This window comes from Chiroxiphia lanceolata, chromosome 13 (assembly GCF_009829145.1).
Source record: "Chiroxiphia lanceolata isolate bChiLan1 chromosome 13, bChiLan1.pri, whole genome shotgun sequence".
NCBI lineage: Eukaryota > Metazoa > Chordata > Aves > Passeriformes > Pipridae > Chiroxiphia > Chiroxiphia lanceolata.
Genome location: NC_045649.1, coordinates 18,977,601 through 19,003,135, shown reverse-complemented (window position 1 = coordinate 19,003,135; position 25,535 = coordinate 18,977,601). Strand labels below are relative to the sequence as shown.

General features: G+C 39.8%; 1 protein-coding gene across 1 annotated transcript in view; it reads left to right on the top strand.

Moving 5' to 3' along the window:
- The window catches only part of LOC116793231 (transcription initiation factor TFIID subunit 4-like), a 145,720-nt gene that overhangs the window by 95,739 nt on the left and 24,446 nt on the right, over nt 1-25,535 (top strand). Inside the window, exon 14 of the mRNA XM_032700919.1 lies at nt 5,064-5,186. Coding sequence (XP_032556810.1) covers nt 5,064-5,186 — 123 coding nt within the window. The remainder of the gene's footprint in view (nt 1-5,063; nt 5,187-25,535) is intronic.

Below are 25,535 nucleotides of genomic sequence, written 5' to 3'. Positions count from 1 at the left end.
AGTAAGAAGCTTAAGTAGCTTTAATTTTACAGGTGCTTTTAAGAGTCACTTTAGAACACTGAAAGTGGCTGCATTTAATTCCCATTATTCTTAGTACTGAGAGTTCAGAGGGTGATTACTGTGGAACCAGGTGTGCAAAACTGGCTGCAAAGTCATTTCCACTTGACATAGAGAGTGTGGCTCCAGAGGACACTGGGGAGAAGAGCCTCCACAGGACAGAGTTGTGTGTTTGGCATTGGTGGACAAGGTGCAGTGTCTTCTCTTTTCAACCAAAGCCAAGATACTGCCTTCTTTTTATTATTTTAAACAAAAATTACAATTGAGGATCATTTTTTTTGATGAAGAAACAGATAATAAGTAGGAAAGAGACTGGTGCAGGTCATCTGATATAGGCTGTGAAAAAACGGTGTGTGACTTGGAGAGAAGACAAAGTTGGAATGGGGGTATGAAGAAGCCAACAGTGGTGGTCAGTCTGCTCTGGGATGTTAAATAACACCCAGGAATCTTGTCAAATGTCTTGCTATAAGTATCCATAAATTGCAAAGATGTTTTATTGTAAACAAATTTACAGTTAACAGTGCAGAGATGTTCTCCTAAGTCAGCTGGAGTACAGTAACCACTGCAAGATGAAGGCCTCTGTTGGTAACCAGTATCAGGATCATAGTTCTTTTGATTATTTTTAAATGTAATTTTACGATCCTCTGCCTTTGGGTGAGCTTTAAAAAAAACCCCAAACCCCACCAGTGATAATTTTTAAAAGATTGATGTGAATTTGTGCAATACAGTATTTATCAAGTATTTCAGCACTTCAGTCCTTATTTTATAAAGCATCAGGATGCTGTGATCTCACTGATGATGCACTTGTTTGATGTATCAGAAATGTTTTGATCAGCATTCATGAAGGTTTACATAAGGTGGTTCTTTCCTGCTGCAGTTTACCATGGTGTGTACTGTAAAACCAGTACCAGAAACTGTATTGTGCTTCTGTCTGGAGCTTTTGTACCTGGCAGCATATTCCTTATTTGTATTAAAGTAATGTCTATTCATCCCACTGGGGCTTGATTATAAGTGAGGCACGTAGTAGAGGAGGATCCTTGTCTGGAGAGCTGATAGCATGAATAGACAAGCTGGGTGATGTGGGGTGAGAGGCACAGGGAGGTGAAGAAGAACGTCTTACCAGTATTCACCCAGTGAGGTGGAAGAGAGCCCAGCTCCTTTGGCTCTGGCTGTTGTTCTTGGGTTTCTTGTCAGGTGCTGAAATTATAGGTAATGGAAAATCTTGTGAATATGTCAAAAATTAGTATATGATATCAAGAGCTATCTTCAGCTCTTCTCACTGGTTAAAAAAGAAAGGACGAAGAACCTGAGGAATATATGAATGCAAACCCTTCTGCAGACTCTTGAAACTGTGCATGTTTTCTTGGTAGAACAGCACTGGACACTGCAGGTTTCAAGGAGGGCAGGATTTATCCCACTATGGGGAATTTAGAGAAAAGGCATGTTTTGCATGTGCAAAAAAAAAAAAAAAAAGAAGGCACTGTGCATATATTCCATGGTATTGTGCAGTAAAGGTAGTACGGAGGGCCAAGTAAGTATTAGCTCCTGTGGATTTGAAAATGGTGACTTTGGATAAGATATTCATATAATATTCATATAACCTTTGCATGATACCAGTTATCTATTAGACTGCATTTCTGACCTGCACCTCCCAGGAAACGAATACTTACTCCAGTGCAAAATTTCTTATTCTGCAAAACTTGACAACTTCTTCTGAGATCACTCTGAGCCACTTGGCCCTCTCTTAAATATTCATCAGACTTCTGATAATTGTGATAACCCTTATAGGCTGGCAAGCATGGCAAATTAGCAAAAAGATGATTGATCTTTTTTTATATGCAGTTTTATCTTCAACCTTTCCTGGATATATGTTGTACTATAGTAATAATTTCTTCTCTAAGGTATTTGCCAGTATCTGGATTTGCACATCTATTTACAGTTGCCTTGAAGCCTCATAATTACAATACAGCTGAAATGTCCATTTTCTTTCCCTGACTACAAATAGGGATCAATCGAATTTTAAATGACTGCTTACGGGCTGGCTTCCGATCATGACCTTTGTAAATGATTAGAGCTCACCACTGTTGCTATCTACCTTGAAAGGGTAAGCGGGCAGGTCTGTCTAACTGGCATTTAATCTGGAAGAGAGCCAAAGATATTTGAGCTAAAAACCTAATATGAGTTGGCAAAGAGAAGTATGTATGGACCTTTGCACTATTATTTAGATATTTTTCTGCGTTTCTTTTTTGTATTTAGGAAATTCTTTTCTCCTCTAGATGCAATATGTATTTTTAGATAATGTTAAGCTGGAGTTATGGTAATAACTGAAGTTGCAGAATATATAGCATAAAAATGCGAAAAATAGGGTTTCAAACTTTTAATTACTAAATTCACTTTTTCTGAAGAATGTAAAAACATAGAATGGTTTGGGTTGGAAAGAACCTTAAAGATCATCTAATCCAACTCCCTGCCATGGGCCGGGACACCTTCCACTATCCCAGGTTGCTCAAAGATCCATTCAGTCTGGCCTTGGACACTTCCAGGGATGGGGCAGCCACAGCTTCTCTGGGCAACCTGTGCCAGGGCCTCCCCACCCTCACAGGGAACAATTTCTTCCTTGTATCTAATCCAAATCCACTCTGTTTGAAGCCATTTCCCCTTGTCTGTCACTACATGCCCTTGTAAAAAGTTCTTCTCCAGCTCTCTTGTAAGACCCCTTTAAGTGCTGGAAGGCCACAGTGAGGTCTCCCCAGAGCCTTCTCTCCTGCAGGCTCTCAGCCTTTCCCAGTTCTCTCAGCCTTTGCTCATGGCTCCAGCTCTCTGGTGGCCTCCTCTGGACTGGCTCCAGTGGGTCCATGTCCTTCTTGTGTTGGTGGCCCAGAGCTGGAGGCAGCACTGCAGATGGTCTCACCAGAGTGGCGTAGAGGGAAAGAATCCCCTTCCTGAAAGAATTCCTGAAAGAATTCCCTGCTGCCCACGCTGTGGGATGAGCCCAGGGCAGGGTTGGCTTTCTGGGCTGCCAGTGCACACAGCCGGGTCGTGTCAAACTTCTAATCCACCAACACCCCCAAGGCTTTCTCCTCAGCCCATTCTCCACCCAGCCTGTGTTTTTGCTTGGGATTGCCCCAACCCAGATGCAGGACCTTGCGCTTGGTGTTGAACTTGACGGCGTTTGCAGGGGCCCAGCTCTCAGGCCTGTCAGGGACCTTCAGGATGGCATCCCTCCCCTGCAGCGTGTGACTGCACCACACAGCCGGGTGCTGGCAGCACACCTGGAGAGTGTGCATCGATCCCACTGTCCACATCATCAGCAAAGGTGTGAAAATGTGCCAGTCCCAATCCCGACCCCTGAGGTCACCACTTGTCACCAGTCTCCACGTGGACATAGCCACTGACTGCAGCTCAGAACAGCTCCTGGGGGTGTTGGTTGACAGCAGCTGAACATGAGCCCGGGTGTGCCCATGTGGCCAAGAAGCCCAAGGGCATCCTGGCTTGTGTCAGAAATAGTGACCAGGGCAGTGACTGTCCCCCTGTGCTGGGCCCTGCTGAGGCCACCCTGGAGCACTGTGTTGGGGTTTGGGCCCTGATGCACTGACCTGCTGGCTGCAGTTCCTTTGTGCTGCTCTTCAGGTGCTCTTGGGTTCCCCTGCAGTCCCTCCTCAGGCTCTGGGCGTGTGTTGGCCTTGGCATCTTGGTAGGGGTGGGATGGGCCTCCACTGGCAGCCTGAGTTGAAAGCCCTCCCTGGGGAGCCTGTGGCCAAAGCTGTTCATGATGCTTGGTCACAAGTATGTTGCACTGCTAAATGAATAAATCTGAAAACTGTGCTTAATGGGAGTCAGGAGGTGGACCTGCTTTTTGTGGGCAGATATGAATGGAGAAAAATACCCGACACTGGCACTTTTTAGCTTAAACCTCCTTCCCTTTTAACATCGGCCAAGATTGTTCAGGCTCTGCTTGTATGTGCAGGTCACATGTAGGCGATGGCTGAGACACTTCTATCTGTGCTTGTCAGTTCAGTTTTATTTTAATGAAGAACTGTGCCTGTATCATACATTGTTTTAATACCACCACTGAATTTCTTGAGGTGGTGTTCTGTGTGTTGCTGCTGAAGCAGGAACAAGTATGACATCAGTGGGATTAGAAAGCAAACACCTCCTCACAATTTATTGAGGGGTTTTGCAAACCCAAAGTTTTGAAATTAATAAGAATTGTTGCTGAGAGCTATGAATGCTTTTGTCTAATTAAAATAATATACTGTGTTACCTATTCAATTTTTCTTGTGTAGTATTGATGATCAGAATATTTATTAAAGTAATAGTGTTCATGGGACTCTGACACTTAGATTAACTCCTCAAAAGGATTATACAGTTTATGGTGAAGATCTAATATTGCCTCTCTTGTGCTGGCTGGAATATTTTCTCTTATTTTCTGTAGCATGCTACTTTGTTACATAGTGCAGCTGGCAGGTTGTTCAGTTCTTAGCTTCAAACTAGTCAAATGTGTTTGTACCTAAAGCTTAATCCCAGAAAGCAGTTGTAAATTTGGGTTGTAGAGGTTTTGTGTCAGTATTACCTTCAGCTAGTGTTTAGATAGAAGTGTTTTATTAATTTAGATTCTCTTAAAGAAAATAGTGAGTATTTGAAACATTTAAAATAAATAATGAGATGAAAAAAATTTTCGTAATATTTGAATGGGCATTTACATTCTTCATGACAGTCTTAAAATGGAGATAGTGTAGTTAGTATGTAGTACTTGCTAAGGCACTTTTTAATGAGAAGGATGGAGTTTCCAAAATCAGTTGAGTTATTTGAAAGCAGAAATCCTGTGAAAAGTCATGAGAACTTCTGTATCTTCGTTATTCCTCTAGGAACAGTGGCTGGGAACAGCAAGGTGCTGTCAGGGGTTGGTCATGTGTGACTTCTGCCTCATGCTTACAGGTCTGAAAAGAACATTTCGAAGTGACAACAGAATAAAAACTAAAGTGAGTTGTTCCTCTCTCTACCAGATGCAGCAACAAGAACTGGCACAGATGAGGCAGAGGGATGCCAATCTCACGGCACTGGCAGCGATCGGTCCCCGCAAGAAACGGAAGCTGGATACACCTGGACTGCTCTCCATAGGAGGGGAGGTATGTGCCTGTATAGAGTGAGAGAGATTATTACTCCTTAACCTCGTAGGAACAGCTAGAGTTGCTTCATCTGGTTGTTTTCAGTGAACAGTGTAACTTGAAAAGGCACATTTCTCAATTAGAAGGACCGTGAGTCCAGTTTATCTTGCCACAGTTAAAATGCCATCTTCTCTTAGTTGTATTTTCAAGTATTAACTTTCAGCAGATAATTAAAGAATATTTTAAAAATATTTGAATGGGAAGTGTAGGTCTTAAACTACTCACTGCCTTTGTACCTGTTTTCTGCTCTGTATAATCTGAAGGAAAATGAAAAAGGAAGAGTAGGGAGTGAAGAAGTATCCAGAAAAATATAACTATAGTCTCACAGTTGGAACCAAGAGCTTGTAGTAATACCAGTAAGTGTGGCTTTGTGACAAATATGTGTCAAAACTTCTTACAGAATGTCAGGTTGTCCCCCACCCCTGCAAAGATAAGCTTATGATCATGCTCAGTTGTATGAAATTTTAATGAGAAGACCATGCTCAGAAGTAGAAGCAGATTTGTTAGCACGATTCTCCTGTTATCTCAGATGGAGCAGTAGCTGTACTGCACAATGGAATGCAAGGTCATCCAAAGCCTGGTGTGTGTTAACCAAGGTGCAGAACTGTGGTGACAGGGCTGCAGGACCTTGGGTAGCTGGGAAGAGCCCTGTGCTGCTCAGCACAGATACAGTTGGGTGCTTTTGTTCCTGCTCTGCCTACACAGTGGAGTCAGAGGAATTCTCCCTATTATATGCCTGTTCTGAGGAAAAGGCAAACATTTTGTTTTGAATAACTAAACTAACAGTTTTGGCTCAGACATTTGACTGTCTAAATGCCAGGCATTTCCAAAGGCCTTTTTGTTTCCCATTTTGGACAGCTTTTATCTGACTTCTCTCTTTTCATGTGCTAAGATTAGTGCTAGGGAATTAGCTGAGCTAGGAACAGAAGTGGATCTTGTTTACATTCTAAACTTGACTTAGGACTCCAAATATGTAGGAGGTGCTCCTGTTTCTGGTAAAATTAGTTTCAGACTAAGGGAGCTCCCTGTGTTTTGTGTTGTCCTGTTATTCCCTCCTTGTCATATGTTTGGTAAAGAATTTTGTTCTCCATATGCACCTGCAAGAAATCTCACACCAACAGGCCAGAAGAAGAAACTCAACTGGACAGTGACAGCTTTGGCTGTCACTCATTTAAAAATAATTTGAACCTTCTGATAATACATGGATCCTTTCAGATTTTACCAAGTGTACCTTCCCTGCTTGTCTTCACTTGACCAAGGGAATGATCCTTTTGTAAGCTTTTACAGTTTGATGGACAAAATTGTGGTCACCTTCAGTGCAACATTTTATCCAGAGCTCTCTGCCCTAATGGGTTATTGATGAACAGCTTCCCTCTCTCCCTAGAAACTCCTTATCTCCTGGTACAATGCTTCAAGGAAAGATAAAGGTCTGTGACAAATTTCAAAGGCTTCTGGAGATTTTTGCTTCCTTTTGCTGCTCACCTAGCCCAAATTTTGCTAAACAACTGTATTGTTCAATTGGCAAATTATCCTTGGAGTTTTTGCCGATACATGGATTTCCTGGAGCCATGAATTGTGTGCCAGTGCAGACAGAATTGCTCCCATCCTGCTTCTCCCAGCTTCTAACCATCCTGGCCAGCTCACAGAGATGCCTGGCTGCAAGCTGATTTCAAGGTCTTGGATGCTGTATCTGCATTATTCAATGTCTTTTCTGGGGAACAGGACCTAAAGTGCTGTTAGAAGCTGTCACACAAGTTGGCTGCTAGAAACTCCCTTTCTGGTATTCTTCTGAGCTCATTTTAGGGCTGCTATGCAGAAATAAACTCAACTCCTCCAAGATGTTTTGCTGTAAAAGGTAGTGAAATGTTGTATTTTTTGTCTAAGACTGTCTGATATCTCTTCTTTGGATTTCTGGAGATTATAAACATTGTTATGAGGCTGTTCTGTGGTACTGACATCCACCTTCAGATCTCTGACCTCCACTGTGGTCTATGACACTGATTTCTCTAAGCAATTTCTAAGCTGCTTAAAGCCCTTGCTACTGATAATCTCTGCTAGCAAGGTCTGACTTGGCCAGAGCTTCCTTGGCCTGCCTTTTTTTTTTTTTTTTTAAATCAAAATAGCCAGGTTTTGAATTGAAGTTGCTAATCTCCTCATTAATCTTTTTTTACTTACATGTCTGCTTTTGTTGCAGCTGAGACACTGCCCATATGCTGATGCAAAAAGAAATAATTTACAAATCATCCCACCCTGGTGTGGTACATTTTTCTCTCTTTCTGAACTAACTCTTGTTTGATATTTTACTTCATTGCATTGGCCATTTTTCAATGAGAAGTGTTGGGTTTCAGTCCAGCTTCTTGTTTTAACAGAAATACCAGCTCACAATTTCTCTTTGGAAATCGGATCTTTTTAATGATACCCTTTTGATCTGAGCAGGAGGTCAGTTTAGGGGCTACTGATGGATGATATTCTGTTTAAGACAAAAAGCTGATGGAAAAGCTTAGTGTTTCTGTGTTCAAGTACTGGTTGTTGTATAGAGAGAAATCTCTTTTACAGCTTTTATAAATGTGAAAAAGCTTGTACTCATAATGGCCTATATTTTCCACCAGCACTTTGTTCAAGAGTGTTTTCTTTAAACTTGTTTTCTGTCTCACGTTGCCAGTGCTCATTTGGACTTCCTGGCTCGTTTTCAAGCCATAGCTAAAGAGAATTTATTTTTGGGTGGGAGGATTGTCATAAGACCAGGCCCATCATTTTTCTCTTCTGTACTACTACAGCTAACTTTTTTTTTGATTACTTGGGGACATGGAAAATGGGCAGTTTTGGAGTGAGATTATTTTACATGCTTTTTAAAAATTTTATTTTTTTTTCTACATGCCACCACCATATAAAAATGCCTTTCCAAAAAAATGGGAAAAAATATTTTCTGGAAAAGTGGATGAGCAGGAGCTGGATGTTCTGAAATGGCACTGCCACCACGTGTGTGCCCAGTTGCAGACTGTCAGTAGCCTGAGCCAATCTGACTGTGACCCCGATCCCAATCCCTGGTAGTGCATTCCTACCTCTTCCCTTTGATTGGCTCTGGCTCTTGTACCCTGAGCTAACCCATTTCCATGTGATAAATAGGAAGAAGACTAACCTAACAACAATAAAAATGAATAGTTCCTGCTTAGCTTGTTGAAGCAGTTTGGCCCAGAGCCCAGTGAGCACTGGAAAGGAACTTCCAGCAAGACAGAGACAGCAAACGTGAGATCACCTGCACTTCATTCGCTTCCTTTTTAGTGCCTTTCTTGTCTTCTGGTATTTTAGATGATCTGCTGCAAACACAGCTGCCTCTGTAGCAGCAGCAGCTCATCAGTAATTCAGCCTGCTTATTATTATAATATGGTTTAGATCAAGAGGAAAAGAGAAGAGGTAAAGAGAAACGAGATACCTTTGGAAGGATTCAGCTTCTCTGCCTTGCAGTTGAAAATATTGCATTTGCAGAATTTTTTAGGGAATTTTCATTTATTTAATAACAGTAGACAAAATTTTTTGGAAAAAGTTATAGCTTCTTGGAAGTGAATGCATGATTATCAAGTTGGGTATCTAACAGTCCTGAACCATGTGCAGGGACACACATGGCACCCCTGCAGTGGAGGCAGAGGGAGGGCAGTGGGTCACATATACAGGTTACAATGTACAAGACAGCACCCACTTCAGCTCTTTAGTGAGCATCCTTAGGCACCTCTAATGTCAGATTAAATATAGGAAGTTTTGAGTTGCTTTTGTTTACCTGAGTTGCTTTTCGTTTGACTTCAGACCTATCCAGGTCACGTTTTCAATGGTTTTTTTTCTTGAATTGTAAGGCTTTTAAGAGTTAGGATTCAAATTTGGTTTTGTTTATGAAATAGGTATTTTCACATAATTGTGAGAGTTAAAGCTTTAAGAAAAGGATTAACCATCCCAAGACTGGGTCAGGTAGCTTTTACAAGTTAAATATCTGGGTAGTGCTAAGGTGGCATGAATGCAGAATTTGCATATTTCCAAGTCCCTCATTTTTTATTATGGAATTAAAGTGTAGAATTTAAATGCAAATATTTTGCTGTATTTAATAATAGTAATAATAATTTGCTTTTTCATTGAGACCTGTGGCTAGTACCCCAAAATACATAAATACAGAGTATATGTTTGAAATATCTGAGGGTATAATTTGTTTAAATATCAAGTGAAAGCCCTCTCCTGGTACTTGCTGGCACAGATGGTTTTTGAATACTGAGCTTCCAAAGGCAGCTTCAGGGCTAGTTCAGTGAATCACCACTTATTGAAGACAGTCATTTTAGGGATAAGAAAAAGCCCTCTTTCTCACAGCAGAAGAGCAGTCATCTTAAGAATATGCAGCAGACTATCCCAAACACCATCTTTCAAAATGTGCAGGACCATATGTTGGACCAGTGCTCAAGGGAGATCTGATCCTCTCTGTGTTTGTTCATCCAGTATATTCCAGCCATTATAATAGTCCAGAAGGATAATGTTCTTGCAGACCTGGAAAGTCCCAAAACTACAGTTAAAACAGTGATGTTTTGTGTGGAGAAAAACTAATTACTGAAGTGATTTGGAAGCGTATTTCGGGTACGAGGCACCACATTTTTTAATTAAATTAATCTTTAAGACGATTTAATTTGAGTATTTTAAAGCTGTTTTTGTGTTTAGGTTTTGTATAAAACATGATTAAGGTGCTGGTTTAAGACTTGTAAATCTGTGTTATACCGGAGGCCTCCCAATGCAGGCATAAGAGAAGTTGTCTAATACTTCTGTCTATCAGGTCTTTATGCCATTAGTAACTCCTGATTTCTAAGTGAAAATGTAAGGATGGATTCATCACTATTTGAGAAGCACTGCGACATAGTTGGGGAAAAGTACTTTTGACTTTGACAGTCTCTTTTTAGTTATCCATTGCTAAACACGACTAATTTGTTTGCACCATTAGAGCTGACATTCTCACTTCATCTTGGGTTATCCACAGACATTTCAGCAATTATTTCTTCAGGTTGGTTGTCAATATTTTAACAGTATCAAGAAGAATCAGGATACTGGGCAATTTGCTCTTTGGAATGGGTCAGACATGAACTGTGTCTTGGAAAACCTGACTTGGTTTCCTTCCTTTCTTGCCCTTTTAAACAAAAAGAGATGCACAGTGTGTCCTGCAGAAGTCTTTGTTACAGAGGGTTGTGTGTTCTCCCCAAAGTATCTTCTCAGCAAATATCACACACATTTAGAAGGTGATTCATCAGCCAATATATGAGGGATAACTGCTTCTGACAGATCCCAAAGAACCAGAACCAATGAATAGTCTTTTATTTGGGGGAAAAACACCACTCAGTGGGATTGCCATTCTCTGAGCAAATCTTTAGGCTGTTCCCTCACCTTTCTGGCACTAAAGTTAATTTTATGGCATCCACTTTCAAAGGTGCTCGGAACAACTTGTTCAACAGCTCAAGTCTCAGCTTGGTCTTCGTGCTGTATAGTTGGCTCTTGATAAATTACTTGTTTAAAATGGTCAAGATATGTTTAGAAAGCCCTGGAATCTAAAGATCCTTTACACTGCTTAATCTTGAGTTATATGAAAGCAGATACAATAGACCAGAACACCTTTTGCAAGCATTTATGGTTCAAGAAGTTAAAGTTTGCTTTTTGTGCTTTTAAAACCTGTAGACTGAGAGCAGAACAGGAGGAATTTTTATGATTTATTGTATCATTGCCTTTTCAAGCACTCTTTGCTCCATGTATCACTGCCATGATAAAATGCAGTGGTTCTCTCAGACCTGTGTTGGTGTAGGATGTCACTGCTGCTGACAGTTATGATTTCATTTGAGGTATCCCAAAGCTGTCAGTTAAATTGATGGGTTTGGATTTTCAAGGAGACAGAAGAAAGGAGTCTGTCCTTACTTTTTTTTTTTCCCATGGAATTACATGCATACTACTTTATGAATCTTTGAAAATCTCAAGTTTACCTTTAACTTCTGTGGCTTGTTTTGCTTCCCATTTTCAAAACTGTGTAAATATTAAAATAGTTCACAAGAAACATTAATACTTATTTGAAAATCAGTCTTTTGAAACACTATATAGATGTTATCCTAATTACCAATTGCACACATTTTTCTTAAATAAATCAGATTTCATTTTAAAAACCAATTGCCCCAACGATGAAATTTCATTTTTAGAAATTTAATTTCAAACTGTGTTTTAGCCCATGATGAACACAGACTTTTTTTTTAGAATTCTGATTTTATTTTGTGAAACAAGACTTGTAAAGATTACTCTAATGCATCTTACAGACTTGGCAGTAAAAAGTAGGAAGGCATTAAAGATGATGGCTAATGCTATGTTTACACTGATGATTAATAATTGTAATTTGGAGTGAATGTGTAGAAATACACTTCCGTGCCTGTTGCAAACAGGCAGGAATACAGACAGTGAGTCAGGAGAACATTTGTGCATGGATCTCAGTTGACAGGAGGAAAAAGCCAGGCAGCAATGCAAGAAAACAGCAAGTGGCTCTGTGCCAGGAAAAACATTCTTTTTTACTGGGAGAGCAGGTTTGCATAGTGTATATATGTTCCTTTGATCTGTGTAACACAAAATATTCTGACAGAGGTTCAATGATATTAATCATTTTTCCTTATTGGCCAAGACAAATTTGATTTTTACTTCATTTGGAGATGGAAGTGGTAGTTGATCCCACCTGGCTGCCTGATGTTGATCTAGCACACAGGAGGAGACCATGAGAGCATTTCTTTCTCTGCTTTTCAAAGGCTTTCTTACTGCATTCTCACTTAAAGAGTGTTTTGCTTCCTTTTTTTTCTTTCTTTCTTTTTTTTTTTTTAATGGAAATCCTCCTTCTTGGTTACAAAAGAAAAAAATGCTGCACTTTTGAAAAGAAAATAATTTTAGCAATGTGGTCCTATTAAATACAACTCTTTAATTTATGGCTACTTTATAAATATAGTGTGTGCAGCTTATTAGCATGGAAAATGAGAACTTGGCACCATGACTTTGGAGTAGTTAATAGTTCATCCATTATTTGTCAGTCCCAATGGAGGTTTGCTGCTGTTCCTGGGAAGGTAGTGTTCCTCTTGCAGTAGGCAGCTACCTTGAGGATGTGTGTGGACAGAGGGTGTGGGAGCTTCTTTTTTTGGGGGGGGTTAGTTTCTGGTTGAGTTTTTCTGTATTTTCAGTTTCTTCTCTGGTTGTCTTCCTGATTTTCAGACACTGAAGGATAAAATCTGTTTTGCAGCCTTTGTTTTTCTGACACTTATAATTACAGAATTTTTCTTTCTTCTGGCTAAATAAAACTGATAAGACTAAGAGAAAGTCTGGAGGGTTTGCCCATTGACTTTAGAGAGTAAGGCCCAAGGTGCTGTGACATTTTTTAGATGTCACTGAAAATAATTTTTAAAACCTGACCAGAAAATTTTCAGGGTGTAACTTTTCAACATATACATGGAAAAAAATTATACCTGTATCTTAAAGTGGCAGTGCTTCCTGTTTAAGTGATCCTTCCCTAGAGGAGTCAGAAGAATCATCAGATAGATTAACTTCCTTCTGCCTTCCATCCCATTCAGTGCCAGGTACATTTGTGGAAGTTTTTTTTTCCTTTTTGTCTAAGAAATTCTTTACTGAAGCTGAAGTTTGGGAAAAGTCTAAAGAACTTGAAATGTTTTAAGATGCACATTTTTGGATATTTTCAGCCCGATTCTTTGATAGGAAGTCAAGTGATGTATTGATCATACAGACAGTGACAGTTGGGGTCACATTTTTAGTTTACCCTGAGCCTTTAGGCAAACAGTCTTGAACTTCAAATTTTTTTAATGTAAACGCTCTACCTAGGAGTACTGAACAGAACTTATTATTTTACCTGATGTCAATTGTAGAACCAAACCACTCTCCAACTGTGTGTCCCCTAAAGGGACCTTCCCAGCACTATGCATTATGCTACAGTTAAATGTACTCTTACAAAATCCTGTTGATAAAAAAGTAGAGGTTCTTGAATGAAAAAAAAAAAAACCAACAGCAAAAAAACTCCTGACAGACAAACATTTCATTCAGAATTTACTGTGTTATTATGTATACTAAAAAATTATCCCTTCATCTTAAGTAGTCCCAATCGAAAACAAGCTCAGTGTAAGAAAGAAAAATGAAAACAGGCCTTTCATGGCCTCCTTTTACCATATGCAAGTCTTCCAAGATTTTAATGTAAGTCAGAATGTTTCCTTTATCAGTTTGTGAGTGTTTCGTGTGTGCATATTATATGTACATGTGCCCAAAATGTAGAGCCAGGTCCCTACTACAGGTTTCATGAATAATGTCATGATGAAATGACACAATATCAGGAGTTTGTGGTGCAGGCAAATTTATTGTGAGCAACTTTGCTGTTCAGGGAACATGATGTATTTTTAATGTCTGTGATCTATTCTAAATTGTAAGAGTGTTTTGAGCAAACCCTTGTTTCAGTTGGAAATGTCTTTCACATGCTCTGACCAATCTCCTGCTGCCCACATTCCTCCTTCACAATCTGGCTAAAATTTGCCAATGATAAAATTGAAAGTGGGACTCAAATATTTAAACTTTGAGCTGAAATGAGCCTCTCAGCTTTGTTAAAAACTGTTCCCAAGAGCCGTGAGCAGCGTGCACTGCACATCCTTCCCTTGGGAGAGCCCTGGCACAGTGAGTCCTGTTTGGCCACATTCATGAGAAGTTAAAGAGTTTGAGCTCCAAACCTGCAAGGACTTGTGCACATGCTTAACTTTAAGCAGAGTGGTTGGTTTGTTTGAAGTCAATAATGTGTCTCGTGTAGAACATTAATTACACGCAATAAGCTTTTGTTGGAGCGCTGTGTACGTCGGTGTTCCTGTCAATCTCCTTGTCTCTCCTACTCTGGTTCTGATGTAGGAAGCCACTTTATTTTCTATTTTTTTCCTAAGGTAAACCCAGAGTTTTCTTTTCTAGACATTAGCATCTTGCATGCTTCAGAAAAGTCCTGTGCTGTTTGACCACGGAGGTCTGTGGGACTATCAGTGTGTGTTAAATGCAGGTTTATGAAGTTTCCCAACGTATCTTGAATATTACGGGCAGTATTTTGCTTTCAAAGAAATAACACAGTTAAACCAGCTGATAGTGGGATCTTAGTCTTGGTGTTCCTTTTGTTACACGCTCTGTTCTAGTGAGTGACTAGGAAAAAAGGGGTTTTTTGTTTTTGTTTTGCCTGGAGTCAAACAGGAGCATGCTGGTTAAAGGGATTCTGTGGGGGCTGGATAGGGCCTGAGGGAACTCGGAGAGACATCTACCACCAGCAGCTTGTCTGTTCAAGCTAATTATAGCTAGGGTACTGTTTACTTTAGTGGTGTACTCCTTATTTATTAGTTACTTGGTTACTGCTTGCCTTCAAGTTACAGGCTGGCAGCCAGTTCCTGCAGGGGAGGTGCAGCAGGGAGGGAAGGGCATCATGCAGCACCCCGACCTTGGCATCCTTTTTTACACTGATGGGGCTTGGGTTTTCTTAATATAGGCAACCGAAAAAGCAGTCAAAAAGAGAAGCAGAGAAGTTAAAAAATAGCAACAATCTAAGGAAATTTTTTACAGTCTAGAGGGACTGTGGTGATAAAATTATCATGAGTGTCTTGATGACTTGTCAGTCAAATTGTTTCTTTTCCCTCCTTTTCCTCCCATCTTTGGAGCAAAACCTCGCTTTTTTTGCCTATGTGAAGTTACACTGATTTGAATAAAATTATGGTCTTTATAGCTTTTTAACTGGTACCACTTTTCAGGAATCTGGAGTTGGTTTAACGGGGCAGTTTCACTGACTGGTAGGTTGGTTACACATCACTTTTCCAAGCATGACTGAAAACACACACACACACACTCCCCAGTGTTAACTACAACTGAATTAAGCTATTATAAAACTTGTGTATGGAAACTCTAGGTCAGTTAAGAGTCCCAGTGCTGAAGAGTCAGACTTTAGGACATGGAACCACTTTGGGAAGTCTTACCCTAACTCACCCTGTCCCTTTTCTGAGGAGCTTTGAGCAGGGCCTGTTGATCAGCTCTGTGGAGGAGGTGGTGCACTAGGCCTGTTTTCACTGGCTTTTGTTGTTCTGTTTGTAGTAATCTTGGTATAATAATTATCTCAGCAAACAGAAGGACAAAGAACAGCAGTGTTGTATGGGGAGGTGAATGAAGAGAATTGAGATTTTCTGCAGCTGTGTTTGAGAAAGTAGAAGATATCATAGATAGTGATTTCCATGCTTCAGCAGCATGAAAATAGTGTTGGCCCTTGCTGTAATTATCAAGAAAAGAAATAATCCTCTAGTCTTTTTGAGCATGACAGTCTCTTGCAAAGCCAAAGAGCTGAACCTCTGTATGAGGGACCAATTACTGAACAATTTAGAGGAAGCTCTGTTAGGAGAATGAGCAAAAAGTTCCATAGAAAAGGCAAAGTTTCCATCTCCAAAGGCAAGGTAGGGAATGCAAGGAGCACAACAGGTTAAACAGCCTTGGCCAATGAAGTGAGTACCCTTAGGCAGACCAGCATCTCTAATCAGTGGTAGTGGTACTAGCTCTGAGGGGAGGGAAATTCAGGCTGGTGCTCTCATGTAACATTAAAAAGGACAAGCAGTCTGTCAGGGGAAACAGTCATTGGTGTGGGATTTCTTCTCTTGATCAAAAAGACAGCAGCACTGCAGCCTGCTTTATCTATAGGGGAGGTGTTGGCAGAGGGCATTTTTTTCCCAGGCCATATCACTGTCCTGTGATACATTTTTCCCTCTCCTTTAAAGAAGCCACCTACATTTCTCTCTTTAGCAAGGTTTTGTTAATCCCTTGGTTTTCTTTTTTATTTTTTTTTTTTTTTTGCTATTACAATTGAAAAAAACAACTTTAAGAAACATCTTTACAAAGCAAAAGATGAGCTGAATCTAATGGACTGGGAAAATATGCCTGGTGCTTGTCTCCAAAGCCAAAATTAATTTTCTCATCTCTGTAAGTAATTTTTATGAATAGCATCCAATTTCAGTACATTGGAGCTCAATTAAAGGAGGGAAGAGGAAACAAAGTGCAGTCTACTCAGCTCCTGCCCACAGACACCACTGACAGCCATGAGTGTGTTGCCTTTTGGTAAAATGTATGTCACCAGAAAATTCTTTTATCAAAAATTTTTATCCTCAGCTGTGCACCTACAATGAGATGGGATGAATTTGATGCTGCTGTTGACTTACTTAGCTTTTATCTTACTAAGTAACAGAACAATGAAGAACTTTCCCTGGTATTGTTGTCAGCTGTGCATGTAGTCAAAGGAATAATAATTTGCCAGTGATGTTGGGAAAAAACATACATCAAGATATCAAGTATTATTTTAATTTCATAATATTCCTTAAATCACTTAGAACCAATATGGAAGGGCTTCAAGAAGAAAAATAAAACAGAAGGTAGGTTTTGTCTCTCTGAAGAAATTGTAAATAAAAATTGCATCTTTGGAAATATTTGGCATCAGTGTCTTATGTCTTAATTGAGAAACCAGAAAAAGAATTATTTTTATTTACTTCAAGAAGTACTATGAGTCTGAATCTTCAATTAGTTATTTCTTAGTATTGTGAAATGTTCTTTATTTTGGTGAGTTTACCTGCAGTGGGACTGTGACTTCTCTTAAGGACAAGGAGAATTACAACAGGTGATTTCATTCCATCCCATCATAATTTTCAGTTTTGAGCATGCCAGTGTCCAAATCACATTATTTTAGAAAACTCCTGATGAAGAACACCCAGAGTAAAGTCTGAAAGTAACAGGCTGGAGTCAACTCTGTTCTTGCTGACTCTGGTCTCTACACAATGAAATCTGTATATATGTATAGACTGTTTATTTCAGTTTGACATCTGATCAGTTTATATCAATTAATGGAAGTTTAAGATTGCTTAATGAACATTTTAATGCTTTTTAGTTGGCATTGTTGATATGTATTGAAGACTCCAATGTTCCAAGTGTCTTCAGAAGTTTCTGCCTGGATCTAGTTTGTGGCCCATGAGTTGATGGTATTCACATATAGTATTTATTTTAGCTGTAGTGATTAATAAGTCAGTTTGACCTATTGGGGTTTCTTTTCTGCAGTGCCATATATAAAAAACCGTAATGTAATCCATAATTCAGCTTGTGCAGCCCGTGTTGAGCTGTAAATCCTGGTTGGTCTGCAGTCAGATGCATTTTTTATTCTAGATCTACTGAGATACAAGGTTTTGTGGGCTTCACAAAACTTTTTCAAGGATATATGTTGCCTTTTAAATAATTTATCCTGGTGGCGATGAAGACCAGTTACTTTTTAACATAATTTTCTCTATTTCTGCCCTTACTCTCTAAGTATTACGTAGCACTGTGGTAAATTTATTAAGCTGTACTAAGTGTGAGGGTGGGAGACAGCAAAGCTGCGTTTCTTCTTGTGAAAGTGTTTTTCCAGCTACAGGTTCTACGAAATCACGTTTTTGCTTTTCTTATTTAAATTATGAATTTAACTAAGTCTTCTGATTTCAAAATCTTTAACAGGGCAGTGTCATCTATAACTTACTGCTGAGTTATTTAATTAGTGTATATATTGAGATTCATTGCTTTTTAAATTGAACATGTGATCACATAAACCTTAACAACAATTAGAGTTTTTAGGAGTTTCAGGGGTATATTTTTACCTCCAGCATTCAGCTGGGATATGAGAGTTTTAGGAGTTTCAGGGGTATATTTTTACCTCCAGCATTCAGCTGGGATATGTGAGTAGCTCTTTTCCGAAAACTTCTGATTTGCACTGAATTTCTGATACAACTTTTCTCCAGGAAAAGAAACAAATAAACAAAACCAAACCAACAGCAGCACCTGAATAGCTTTTCCTGCCCTCCCTCCCCTCCAAGACAAAGCCACCTGCCCTGTGTCTGGTTGGAATGAGCATCACGTAAAACAGACCCATCAAGCTGTGTCACGTTAATCCTCCTTAAGCCTCTTACACTCCAACTGCAGAGCCACCCTCACACGGGGAAGTTGTTCAGAACTGACACCCTACCAGAGATTGCATAGCAAAAAAAAAGCTTTACCCACCTAGTCTGAAGTGTTCAGTGTGAATTGCCCTCCCAGGTCTGATACAGGACACTTCCGTCTGGCTGTGCCGGATCATCCTGACGTTTGGAATCCAGATCCATGAGAGGCATGTCATGTTAGCAGAGCACTACAACAGTCATACTTTGTCTCAATTGATGGGGGGAATTGCAGCACACAGGGTAATTCGTGTTGACAGTAAGAACTTGCAGATAGGCAGCCTGAAATGGTGAAATCATTACAGAAATTTCTTTAACTGGTTGAGTGGCCGTAGCAGATTGGTTGAGCCAGCCAAAGCTGAAGACTCTGAAGGAGGTTTCTGCTCTACTGCAGTTTTTAAGATTAATTTATGGCTGGTTTATGTATATCTTTGGAATATGTATTTTTAAATCTTTGAACACTTATACTAATAGCAAAGTTAATAGTAACCGATAAAATATTAAGTACATATTTTCATCTCTGTTGTTCAGACATATAAAGGTCTTCTTCCATGGTTAAATTTTGAGGAAAAATATGAGGAAAAATATTGAAAAGAAGGCAAGCATATAGTAAAAAATAAACCCACTGAATTTTTATTTATATTTCATTCTCTTCTGAAGAATGTGTTAGCAATTTAATGAATAATATAATTTCACAACTTGTTTTAATTACTTCATAAAAGGTTTTCCAATTGCTTGTTATTCTGTGGATTTAAATCTTTGTGACAAAAATCAGAGTTTTGTTTACAGAAACTGAATAAAGACGAGAGTTTACAGGAGGAGCTGCCTTAAGTATTTTAACAATGCTATTTATTAAAGAATCTACTTTTAAGTTTTACTTCCTTTTTTTTTTAGGGGTGAGTGTTTACAAGCTGTTGCCATACTTTTCCCTCTACCACTGTAAACTCCTCTGCTATGTGTTAGCTGCAGCATGATTTTGCCTGGTTAAAAGAGGGCCCATGGGTGTGATGCAGGGGCATCCCCAGGTGAAGCACAAGAGGGATGACATTTTGTCACTGTGTTTCGTTTTCAGGCAGTGCCAGCTCCTTTTGCCTGAGTGTGACAGTCTAAGCTATGTTCCTGCAGTTTTGTTCATACAGGACAATGGTGGCTTCGAATGAGACAGGGGAGCCTGTTGGTCTGGCAGTATTTTTAATGCATTTTTATTTTTCTGCAAAGCACCTGATTCCACGGCCAACCCTGTGTATTTATTATTACAGGCGGTTGGCTCTGAGAGAGAGGTGTGGGAGCACCTCCTGTTCTTCACTTTAACCAAACCCTAACCAGTCACCTACATTTATATATTTTCTTAGAACTTAATTTCAACAAGTTTTAGTCATACCCTCTAGGATCTCCATAATACAATTCTGTAGGTACAGCAAATTCTTTAAATCGCCGTTAGCAGCAGAGCACACAGGCATGTTACAGACTTTAAGCACGAGAGACCTAAGTCTGTAGAGAGAAATATGCTTTGAGTACTATCCATATTAAAAAAGAGATATCCCAAACTTTGCATTTAAAAATACTTCTCTGAAGTGTCACTTTCCGTGTAAATGCTGATGTGTGTTGGCATTAAACGGTTGTGTGGAGAGCGCTCTGGTAGGGTGGGAATTCTTCCATTGTCAGTCTGGCTCTGCTTCTGTCTGTGGCTTACTGGAGCTGGCTTTGTGTGCTCTTATCTTGTTCATTGCTATTCATAACCCATACCTTTGTGAAGATGGGCCTTTATTCCTACGAAATATTTGCCAAGTTCCTTGTTCCTTTCTGTAAAGGAACAATAAATACTATTTGAACGTACATACCTTTGATTTGTTTTCATTCTCAGTTTAATTATGCAGTGTGTGTTTTAGACACATATGCCTGATTCTTGTCTTGTATTAATTTGCCTTTGCATGTTAACAAGCATGAAAAGAAAGCAATCAAAACCAGTATTGCTGTCTAGGTATGGGGTGTTCTGGGTCATCTGTATGTTCTGGTGATAGCCCTGCTTTAGGAGAAGGGAAGAGCCAGGTGGTTCTCAGTTTCTGGATAATTTAAGGAAATTGCCTCCAAAGATGAAAATTTGGCAAGTCCTCAGCTTTATGAGAAAAGAGATCTCTGGCATTTGGCTCCACTCCTCTCTTCCCCCTTTATTCCCCAAACTCCTGCTGTGTTTAGTTGGGAGAGAAAAAGGCTGGTTGTGTAGTGGAGTTGGGTTGTGGTAAGTGCAGAGCATAAGGTACAGTTTGCAGTATTTCTGATAACTTGTATAAGTTCTGTCAACTAGAACTGAAGTGTTCTGTACATCTTCCTTTAGTTTTTCAAGGTGTTGAGTTGAGCTGACCTATGTGATAGTAAGGGAGAAGTAATTACTAAGAATTCATGAGGCAAATGGAAGTGCAGGGATCTGGGATTGATATTCTGATTCGCTGCTACACAGGTACTGTGTAAGGTTACCACTTCTGATTGAAGTCTCTTTCTCCTTTGTATATGAAAGCAGCATAATTAATCAGGCTGTAATGAATTCAGGTACTGCTAGTTTGTCACCTCAGGAGAGAAGTTACCAGAGCAGGATGAAATCCAATCAAAAATATGGTTGGAATTAGTATTTAAAGAACTGTTTTAACATGTGTATTGTAACAGTAGACACCCTGTGCTAAGGTTGGGAAATGTGTGTTGTATGGCTTGAAATACATCCCCAGAAATAAGTGGAAGTTGATCAAAATTCTCTTGAAAATTTAAAACAAACAAACAAAAATACTGGTTTACAATGCATTTTACGGGTTAGAAAGGGAATGTGTTGTATCTAGATGAGGAGTTTGCAGCTCTAAATGTTATCTGATTTGTATGTTTAATTTTGTCTTTGTTAACAAAAATCTCAGATTGTTTCAATGTGAAAGTTGCATCAGGCATAATTTCTTCCCTCAAAATCAAGAACCACCAAGCAAAACAATGTTTTGGCTTGTGGTTTAAGTTCTTACTCTTGGTGAGCTCTTAAAGTGTTATTTGAACAAAGGTGATGTTTTTGGTGCTGTGCACATTTTAAGTTATGGAAGATCTGTATCATTACTGTTTGTGCTGTTTTCAGATGTCAGCACTGTTGTAAGCCCTGTCTGTAGTTCAGTGGGAAAAATCCATGGGTGTGTTTGTTGCAACAAAAATAACCAAAATAACAAAAACAAATCAGGGTTTAGGCATTGCTTTATTAATTTAGGTGATTTTTGGAATGCTTTTTGTTTCTGTTATTGAGGGAGATGGTATTTTAGCAGTGCCTGTTTTGTAGGGCTTCAGAACAACAGTCCCAGTGCAAGTGGGACCGGTTGCCATCCCTGTGACTTTGCCGGGGAGTCGCTGCCGGGAGGGTCGGGCCGGGGATGCCCTCGCTTGAGGCAAAATCCACTGGATTATTGGGAACAATGAGAACGGGGTATGGGCTCGGGCTGGTCCTGCCCAGAGTGAGTGGGGAGCGCTGGCAGATCTGCAGGATAATGACTTCAGCGGGGGGCAGGGAGGAGCAGCTGGGGGGCACAAAGCCCTTGATCAGCACAGCTGGATCCCCAGCGAACATCTGTCTGTGCTCTTAGACTCGACACTTCTGTTAATACTGGGGGCTGTGTTTGCATTTGTTAGATTATTTTGGTAACAGTACTTTCCTGTCTCTAGTGTTCCATGTCTTTCCATAATCCCCTCTCACAGCAAAATCAGCATTGGCAATTCCAAAGAAAAAGAACAATTATCTTCATGTAACCCTTTAACAATTATTAACTTTCCTATACTTTTCCAGCAACGGTTATGTGTGTAAGTCTCAGTAAAGAGCAGCTGTGAAATAAAAATAAAGGAATTACAGAAGGAAGCTGTTGGTCTGTGTTGAGATTACCATCAAAGAGCTGTGCATGCACTCCCTCAGAACTGGGAGGAGGAGTCGGTGTGCCCATGGACTCAGGATACTGCAGTCATGAAGCTCCTCTCTCTGTGCCTGTGAGGAAGTGAATGGATGGGCAGGAGGTTTGAATTTACAGGCCAGTGCACACTTGACCATAACTGAGTTGATTATAAACATTCTTGTAATAATTTAATGACAGTATAAAGAACAGGGGAAGGAGAAGCTTAGATTCAAAAAAGCGGTGTTGGGAAGGAGCACTCTTGGTATCTGTTAAGCTTCCCTGCTTAGTCTTATTCATGTCTTTCCCTTCTCTTCTATGTTCTCTATATGCTTCAGAGAAACAAATCTTGTAAACATTTGCTTGGTTTTGGCATGGAATAATAAAGCAGACAAGTGTCACATGAATGATTGTGACACTTGTACAAATGTCTCTGAGCTCAAACAGGACAGGCAAATTATGTTTTGACCCATTAACCATAGCTGTCTTAGGTAGAAAAAAAATGCCAATTTATCTAAACACTTTAATTCAAGCATGCACTTCAGACTTAAAAATTTGGCAGAATCATACCTTCTAAGATTACGACTTTGTCTGCATATTAAAAGCATGTCAAGATGCATCTTTCCATCTTTGGTTTACTGAAAAATCACGATTTTGAGTGGATGGCGGGGAGGAAAATCAAGCTGAGTGTTTTGATTCCATTTCATACAGATAGAGACCATCATTTTGCCATTCCTACTGTTTATTAATTTAACCACAATACTGTGGAAAAGAGAATGATGAAGGTTTTGGATATGTCATTCTTTGGCATTATCAACTTCTCAGATTTCCTTTCAACTCCTCATAGTGTTATGTTGGGATTCTGTGGTGGTGGGAAGAAGTTCTCTACAACGTGGTAAATATGTCTCTCCATAAATGAATGTGGGGTAATCTGGTTGTGGGGCTCAGATGCAATGCTGCACATAATTTATGTTATTACTTATTAATATTGATGTTGGAAAATTTCTAATTTTGAAGTGGGTTTTTTTGAAGAAACCGGGCTGTATAAATTTTGCCATGTCTCAAAATAATTGGAATTTATCCAATTTCCTTTCTAGTGTAGGTGTTTCTGTAGTTACATACCCCTGTTAGAATCTGATGCCATGTGAATTTTTCAGCCAACTCCCAGTAGTCTTATGCTGGAAGGATCACTCAGTACCTCAAGATCCCCTTCTTCTGCCTTGGTTTCCTGTCTTCTTCCTTACATGTTCCTTACCTTAGCCTTCCTTATATATTCTCAGCTTTCTTTTCAAATAAGGAAAAAAAAAAATCAAGGCAAATTATTTTAATGCTGGAGTTCATTTTTCAGAATTGAGAACCTCATTGTGAAGCAGTTTTTGAAAACTGTATTAATGTTAATGAATTCTCTGTTACTTGGTTTTGGTTCTATAGTTGATAATATGATAATACATAGCACAGCTCAAGAATTTAGGACAAAGAATGAAAGTTTTAAGTATTCAGGTACTCCTAATTTGAGCATTTTAATGGGTCCTCAAAGTGCAACCTTTCATTAATGAGAATATTTTGGAACAAGATTAGCAGTCTGTGGCAAGTAATAAACAGATTGAATGTAGGTTTGTGTAGACCTCTGTAATGGGAAGGAGGAAATGAGGCTGGATGTGCTTAGCTAGGAGATAAAAAGCCCATCTAAGTTAAAAGGCGTAATAGGAGTAAAAAAGTGAGGCACAGTTTTAGGATGAAATGAGAGTGAAGACTTGGCAGATTAGGTTTGCCTTAAGTCTATGATAGTTAAAATAACCCCATTTAAAATTTTGAAACTGTAATTTACATGTTCCTTTATTATTATTCAGATTAATACTAAAAGGGCAGAAGTCATCCAAGGAACTTACGCATTCATTTTCTTCCCTTTCACTACTCTGCAGATTTGTTTCAAAATATTTTTCTAGTACCTTGAATTTTGTTGCTGTTTTTTGTTTTGACAAGTTTTCTTTCTGACTGTCTCTTAATGCTACTGAGAAATAAAGATGCTTTTATAAAATGCTTTCAAGCACAAAAGGAGATGGTTTTCAAGAGATTATTTTACATATTTACATATTTTACCTTAAGCATTTTGTAGTCACTGCCTACTGGTGAATGTATCAGATTTTTACACACACTTTCAAAATGAACCAGTTTTGCTTCTAAGTCATTGCAAAGGGAGGAAATGAATTCTAACTTTTTTCACTTCATTTTCACATCCTCACATTTCCTTATTTCACATGGTTTAAAACAAAATGCCTCCAGCATTATTTTTCCTTTCTCAAGAGCAAAGTGAATGTGACTTTTCTAAGGGGGTCACAGGATGCCTCTGAGGCCTGTGGGTGTTACTGGACTGCTGCCTGCTTTCAGCTTAACTGAAGGGCTTGTCATAGTTTTCATCTCCTAAGAAATTAGCCCTAGGTGCTGGCCAGAAGCAGGAGAAGGCAGCATTATGAGTCCCACGCTGGTTATTTCCCACTGACATCAAATCCTGAGGTTTTTAAATTAATCCTACACAAAGACAACCCTTCATTTTGGTGCCAGTTTGAAATTAGACTGCAATAATGACCTTTTAAAGATGTCTAGTTGTTAAGATAACCCCCTGTTGAAACTTGAAGGTGGCTGCTGCTCCCCGTGCTGATGAGACCTTCCCGAGGCTGTGGCAGGTTTGTAAAGGTGAGGGCAGTGGTGGCACAGGGGTGACCTGGGCAGTGGTGGCACAGGATTGACCTGGGCAGTGGTGGCACAGAGGTGACCTGGGCAGTGGTGGCACAGGGCTGACCTGGGCAGTGGTGGCACAGGGCTGACCTGGGCAGTGGTGGCACAGGGCTGACCTGGGCAGTGGTGGCACAGGGGTGACCTGGGCAGTGGTGGCACAGGGGTGACCTGGGCAGTGGTGGCACAGGGGTGACCTGGGCAGCCCCAACCAGGAAAGGCAGAGCTGCCCCAGCCCACCTCACCTTCCAGCTCCCCAGCCTTGCTCCCAGGAGGAAACAAAGGGTCTTTATGAAGTTCCAGCAGGCAGATTAGTTACAAACTAGTAATAGAAGACTTGCACAAAAGGAGACCGACTTGGCCATCAGAAAAAGTTAATGCTTGGCTCTGAGTGTGAATTGAAAGCATACCTTCTAATGCCTTAACACCAGCTGGCAACTGGAAAAGCTTGGAAAATGGAGTATTAACAGCAACTGTTAATATAAACAAGCCAAAGAAAGTGATTTAATGTATGCTACCCCCAAGTGTTACATGCAAAGTGAACGCTGGCCCAGTAGAAAATAGGAAACATGGGACAGATCTGCACAATAAACAGGAGATTTTTGTCTGTTGGAATAAATAGGAATTACTCACCT